A 7,378-nucleotide genomic window follows, 5' to 3' on the forward strand; every position below is an offset into this window, starting at 1 on the left:
TGGGCATAAAAGGAGAGAAACTCATGGTGTGGCCACCATCCTCCCCTGACCTCAACCCTATTGAGAACCTTTGGAGCATCCTCAAGCGAAAGATCTATGATGGTGGGAGGCAGTTAGCATCAAAACAGCAGCTCTGGGAGGCTATTCTGACATCCTGCAAAGAAATTCAATCAGAAACTATCCAAAAACTCACAAGTTCAATGGATGCAAGAATTGTGAAGGTGATATCAAAGAAGGGGTCCTATGTTAACATGTAACTTGCCCTGTTAGGATGTTTTTGATTGAAATAGCTTTTGATTTCAGTAAATATGACCTCCTAATGCTGCAAATTCAACAAATGACCATTTTCAGTTTTTTACAACCTATGAAATGTTTTCAAACTCTGTTGTGCATAATAATTTGGAACAGTGCATTTTGAGTTTTTCATTTTTTAAATAAATACTGTTGTCAGTGGGAGGTTTGTTCAATAAAATTCCAAATGTACCCTAACTGTTGATTACTTGAAAATTATACTGACTGTCATTTGCATCGACAAATTAGGAAAACCAGAGAAAGATATCATTTGCATAATAATTTGGAACGCAGTGTAATAAACATTTACTTGAGAAGCAATTCATTAAAAAAAATTCTAATTAATACATTAAAACAGTGAGTTTTTATTTAAAACCAGAAGAATATTTGCCAGTGGGCTTTACCTTTAAATAGTTGTTTTTTATCGCATTAGAAGAAAAGAATACGTTTTGTTTAAGTGTTGTCAGTTTGCTTCCCAAATAAATCCTGATTTTACAATGTTTAGATGTATATTTACTTGTATTATTGATCAATTTTGATCTATTCTTCATATTAATTGATTATATTATTAATGTATGTGTTTATACTAAACAAAAATAATGCCAACCTGATCTCACGGGAATTCATAACAATTTCACGATGTGGCTTATTTGTATGAATTTGTACGTTGTGAATCCTACAAAACGTACGATTACTAGAAAAAAGCAAAACTGAAGCCCCACCATAACCCTGCTCCTAACCCTAACGTCACTGGCGCAAAAGCAAATCGTACAAAAATGAATGAGATCGTACGAATTTATACGAATTAGCCCAAATTAGCCACATCGTTAAAAAGGTCACGTTTTTGCCGTGAGATTGTGTCGATAATGCATATGTTTATGACGAAATGTATATCAAAAGGTATTTCCCTCATCTGGAGCTTATATAAGTGTGAACAAAAACACACAACAGGATTTTAGCTTTACCATCTGTTTAACTGTACGTGTTTACATGCAGTTCTGATAAACCTCAACAGATCCCTACGTGAAGATTCACCTTCTACAAAACGGGAAGCGGCTTAAGAAGAAGAAGACCACAGTGAAGAAGAACACGCTGAATCCCTACTACAACGAATCCTTCAGCTTTGAGATTCCACAGGACCAGATGCAGGTAAAGACACTTTCTTCAGCCACTTAAAGTCATATCTAGTCTTCTCTTGTACAGACTACAACATCAACTCTCCTCCATAGAAAATCCAAGCCGTGGTCACAGTGCTCGACTACGACAAGATCGGCAAGAACGATGCTATCGGGAAGATCTGGGTGAGCAGCAAAGCACAGGGAACTGCGCTAAAACACTGGTCCGACATGCTGGCCAACCCGCGCCGGCCCATCGCCCAATGGCATCAGCTCAAACCCGAGGAGGACGTAGATGCTGAGTTAGCAGCCCTCAATGCCAAGAAGTAATCCTGCCACTTCCCCTTGTCCTTCCTTCCCTCCCCGCCCCTCCCTCTCTCTCACTTTTCCTTTCTTTCACTTGCACATCACGTCATCTTAACCAATCAGCACCGAATAACAGCCGTAGGCTATCGGACTAGAGACTAAAGGTATTAGAAGAACACAAATCGAGATAGTGTCTGATCCAGCGAGGAAGCTGAACAAAGGCTGTTTCGACTGATATCAATGTTCTTCGAGAAAAGCCCGATCTCTGAGGGTCCTTTGGGGAACAACACAGGGTTTAATTCCAGAGGAGATGCGAGCTCACATTTCAGCACATTGACACTCGAGCATCCAGCTGATCATTCCAAATATTTTGCATCGGTGACCAGGGATAGAAAACACTGCCTCTTCCACTGCCTAATTTTAACACATTTCTAGATTCTCTGGTCATCTAGAGTTCTGTTACGTTCGAGTCTGAAAGGACAGTGAGGAATGATTCGTCATTACGAATATAAAAATTAAACGCAGCAAACATTGGGAAATGGAGAGATGGTTGGACTAGATGCTCCTGACCCATCGAGAAGGAATTTTTCAGGGGTCGTCGGTTACACTGCCTGCAAACAACCTTTTCTTCCATCCTTCAGTTCGAACGCTCAGCCAGATGGCTGACATCCTAACAAAACCCTGACAAAAAGGAGACAAGCCTTCAAACATCATGATATAAGCAATTCTTAGCTGCCAGGGACGTCTTCCTGTTAGCGTCAGTGTTTTTATCCTTTGCTTTGATTCGTTGTATGTAATGTCTTCTGCCTGAGCACTTTAAATGGAAGTGTGTTTTCGTTGTTGACAGTATTTTCACTCGCGTTCGGGAGGTTGTTGCTTTGATTCGTGTTTTTGATGATCCGGACCAAGTCGCTATGAATTCATTTTGCGTTTTCATCGATTTTTGTTTCACACCAGAAGTTGAGGAAGGCAGGTCATGACAGAGGGCGACGTGACATGTGTAACGGGAACTTACCAAACCGCTGAACCTATTTGCACTACATTCTGTAGATGTTGTACTTTTGTGATGGTGGATTCTTGATTCCAGTTGTCCGAATTTGCATAGGTTTCAAAAAGGGAACTTCATCTGAATCAGCTCCTGACGGCGCAAGTAATTGTTAAGATATGAATATAATTTTGCTTATGAGCCACGCAGAACTAAATCTTCAGGCGAATGATCCTCATACTACCTGGAGAAACTCGGCTGGCGAAGATGATACCTTGGGATCATTTTTTCAATTATCAACCAGTTTAGAAAATTGCAAGCCTGAATCTTATCAAGATATTTTTACGCCGCATCATTTATTGCGTGTCGATTTTTAAATTAGGCCAATTGCGACAGGCATAGATTTCCAAGTGTGAATTTAAAGGACGGATTGAAGGTTTGTGTACTCACAATGCTTTGACCCAAGGTAAACAACTCATTGTCATAACGAAATTTCACTTTAGTGCTGCAAAAAGCGTCTAGTAGTGGCATGTTCAGCTTGTATCGAAAGTAATTTTACATAGAGATGCACCGACACTACATTTCTCCACCGATATGATTATTCAGAGTGATATCTGCCGATACCGATTCTGAAGATTGAATGAATATTTCTTAACTTTTTGAACGTTATTAATTCATATAAATACTATTAATATTGAAAAACTGGTGATGTTTCCTAACATTTTCTATATACAGAGCACAAATTTATTGCATTTTTCTGTCCTCTTTTGATTGACAGGACATATAGACCCTGATCATCGTCTTTTATCGACCAATACCAATTATTGGCTGATATATCGGTGCATCTCTAATTCTTAACCCAACTTTTAGAGAGTCTGTCATCATGTAATTCAAAGCCTGTAATATGTTCTGTATTGGAGCAAGATTTGAAATTTAAGTCATTATTCCTTGACAATCACCCCCTTTGCCACGTTATTGAGTATTTGTGGTTGGGGTGGGGTTAGGGGCTACACAATATAAAATTTAAAAAATGTAATAGGATATATAAACTAAAATACTCTTAAATATAAAATACAGAGGCTTTGGCAGAGTTCTCCAAGCTGGGGTTTGGTAATGTTTGGGTAATGACAAAATCGCTACAGCAACGTGACCCACGCGAGACTGCCGTGTCTAAAAACAAGTCGCGTTCAGTTGCAATAACTTGTTTTGTCAAGTTGATTGTAAAATAACAGGTACTTCCATCCACATTCACATTTTGAAATTAAGTTTCTTCGCAAGATTTACAAACGTTTGGTTATTTATCGCTTGCTTAGACGACTTTGGTTTGTTTTACTGGTAATATTGAAACACGTCATTTAGAGATCAACTTCTGTGTTAACTCTTTCAATGTGAGTTAATTCTACACAACTCTGTCTTTTATTAAAAAAGAGAAAAACAAACACAAAGAAATCGTAAATTGCAACTAACAACCCCCCTCCCCAAACCCGTAAGAGTGTAGTTTTAACTATATATGCATAGTTCCTACTTTATAATACTGCATGTTACAATAAAAAGATTCGCATGTTTCAGAGATGAAGCAAAAATATATTGTGTAGATGTTCTTTGTCATTTTAATAACAAAAAGGAGGGGGACTGGCTTAAGATACGGTGTATATTTTCTAATTAAATAAAATATGTATTTATTTTCTGTGAGGGGTACTGGAGAGATCATGAACTAAACTAGACTAAACTTCATTTTCAGATTCAATCCATGCCTGAACATCAAGAGCAAATATGTTAAGTGCTTCGTGTGAACTAATGTAGAGTGAAAACGTAGCCGCATGCTTGCCGTCTACTAATATTGTTAAAAATGTTAATGTATTAATTTACTATTCAAAATGCTTTTTCTTATTTTTAGAGTAATATTTCTATGTGTTTTCGTCAGAATATGTTTGTGGGAAGTAAAAACTTCCATCGGGGGCTCCAAGTCTGAATATCCCCTGCCCCCATCTTATGATGTAATGTTTTAGGTCACACTGAATCGTTATAAAAGTTATATTGTTTTCCGGTTTTTTTTTCTCCAATATTTGTTTATTATTTTTATCCTTTTCACTATCAGTGCCAATAAGAATAAGTCACGTTTACTGCCATTTTACCTGACTTTATGTCATTCTTGCGTGATTTTTTCGGACCAACTGATTTTTACCTTGGCGACCAAGTCGCCAAAGCACAATAGTACCAATCGCATGATCGAAAACTTGGAGTCCCCATTGTTTTCTAAAAGCTTTTATTTCAGAAAATTTTACATAACAACAGCGTTTAACTAGCCAATAAACAGTAAGTTTGTGTGTGCGAATGTGAATAAGATAAAGCCATAAGACTTGAGCTAAATCTTTGAAGCTCAGCTATATAGATGTACTTAAAATAACCCTGAAAATGTCTCCTCCTTTCATACTGTAGGCCTATGTGTCTCCTCAACATTCCATTCAAGTCTGTGATGCTATAGGGAGCCACACATTCTTAAAGATATGCTCATTTGAGCATTATTGGCGGTTTTACTTGCAATAACCAGTCTCTCCTAATAATGTGTCTTTTTAATGTTTTTGTATTATTTGTTTTGTTCTATGTTGAGTTTTGTAAATGCCTTGATTTAACACAGTCTACTAGGGACATCTGTACTGTATAAACATACACGTGTGGTCAGTCTAGTTGTTGCCATTCCACTATGTATGTTCACACATGCATTTTTGGGCAAAGGGCAATTTAAAAGGGCAGTTTATATTCATGGAAAATACAATCATTTAAAGCTGCAATCTGTAATGTTTGCCTCTATATCGCCATCTATGTTTGAAACATAAAATTGCAGGTTACTTTACATACTCATTCTTATGTGAGTTGAAGTAATGTCAAACTGACATTTCTGCAAAATCCGACCCGACAGCTCTATTATAACCAAGAAAAGTTACAGATTGCAGCTTTAATGTGCAGACGGTTTCTACGTACACGTAGAAACATAAACAACGTTATTCAAACGAAGTTCAAACTCAACTTCAGATAGACATCCGCAAAGAATCAATAATTTTCATTTAATTTAATACAATTAATATGCCATAAAATATTAAAATAAAGTAGTATTAATATAAATTAAATATAATATAAATTGTTATATTACTACCCACTAGCAAGACCAATAACAAAACACAGACTATAAGTTCACTTCGGGCCAGGCACATGAATCCGATAAACCGTCTAAAGAGTAACTTTTTAAATATGCATTTAATTAATAATAATTATAATAATAACAACAACAATAATAACAATAAATTGACATGGATCAATTAGCTAAAAAATATAATAGAAATAAAACCTCAAACAGTGGATGCTGCTAATCGGACATAAATTTATTTATTTATTTAATTTAATAAATATTTGTTTGTTTGTTTTTAAACAATTGAAACCTTAATTCTAAGAAATGAAGCAGAAATGTGCAGAGTCTAAGTCCACTTAATGTCAATCAGCAAGAAGAGAAAATTCTTTGGGCTTGAGTGCGTATGATCGTGTGTGAATTGAATCAACAATGCATAGGCCCTTTAATAAATATTCATTTGTTGTGAGTACATCGAGCACTGCCATTCTGCCTATAGGGCAGCGTGCACAATAAACATTTATTTCAAACATTCCTAATTGTTAACCACAAAGTGGCTATACTTGCGGGTCAATACATTGCGAGCAGACAATAAAAACGATGCTGGGATAGTTTTGAGAGATGGATAAAGCCCACAACTGCCTGCCAATGTATAGATCAGCATGCAAAAGCAAGTCTGTGGTCTGTAGTATTGCTCAGTGAGTGTTTTTTTCTGTTGTGTTGATGAATGAGAGATTGTTCTAACACCCACAGCAGATATACGTATCTTTACAGTTTTGTTTATTTCTATGGATGCCAGCCAGAAACAAAACAACAAATGAGGGGATGCCTTCTCGCTTGCTTTTGTGAAATCACACATCTAGACAAACGCTCTGGGGGCCAAAAGAATCAAAAGCTTGCCATTGTATTCATTTTATTTCCTTTTCTTGTGTCATATCTCATATCTGGAGTCATAAAAATGATCCTTTTTCTATTTGTGCAGGTTTAGTTTTTTTAGTCAGTGGGAGACTGTAAGGGTTTGTTTGTACCTGTTTTAGTGTTGTTGTGTGTGCGCGTTTGCGTTGCGTGTTCATGTCTGTATCGTCGTGCCTAGTGTGGATCAATCGCATGCTTTAGCCCCTGACGGGACACTTTGAGAATACGTTGCTCACAGACTCTTCCCATGATCCCTAACGGACGGTACATGAGCATCAGCAATCCTTGTGAAGACGTCAAGGGAACCAAATAGCTCTTCGGATTTATCATACGTGTTACCAGCTCTGTACTGAAACAAATGATAAAATAAAGGCCTTTAAATACACTTATTTCTGTCTGACTGTGGTGTTGTCGTGTAATGTCTCATTTGATCAAATTCATAATGGTTACTTTGGGATTGAAGATTCTGAAGACAATCCATTATTTTCTTTGTCATTAAATTTAAGTAGAGGTGTAATAAAAGAATAACTCACCCAGAAATGAAAATGATTTATTCACCCTCGTGTCATTTCAAACCTGTATGACTTTCGTCTGCAGAACACAAAAGAAGATATTTTTGAAGAATGTTGGTAGACAAATAAC

At 36.8% G+C, this 7,378-nt stretch overlaps 1 protein-coding gene across 4 annotated transcripts in view; it reads left to right on the forward strand.

Moving 5' to 3' along the window:
* The window catches only part of syt2a (synaptotagmin IIa), a 42,232-nt gene extending 35,107 nt beyond the window's left edge, over positions 1-7,125 (forward strand). For all 4 annotated transcript variants that reach the window (XM_057319222.1, XM_057319224.1, XM_057319223.1 and 1 more), the window contains 2 exons: positions 1,307-1,440; positions 1,521-7,125. In XM_057319222.1, coding sequence (XP_057175205.1) covers positions 1,307-1,440; positions 1,521-1,736 — 350 coding nt within the window. In that variant the 3' untranslated portion in view covers positions 1,737-7,125. The remainder of the gene's footprint in view (positions 1-1,306; positions 1,441-1,520) is intronic.
* The last annotated feature ends 253 nt before the right edge of the window (positions 7,126-7,378 follow it).

The sequence above is a fragment of the Triplophysa rosa genome, linkage group LG21 (assembly GCF_024868665.1).
Source record: "Triplophysa rosa linkage group LG21, Trosa_1v2, whole genome shotgun sequence".
Lineage (NCBI taxonomy): Eukaryota > Metazoa > Chordata > Actinopteri > Cypriniformes > Nemacheilidae > Triplophysa > Triplophysa rosa.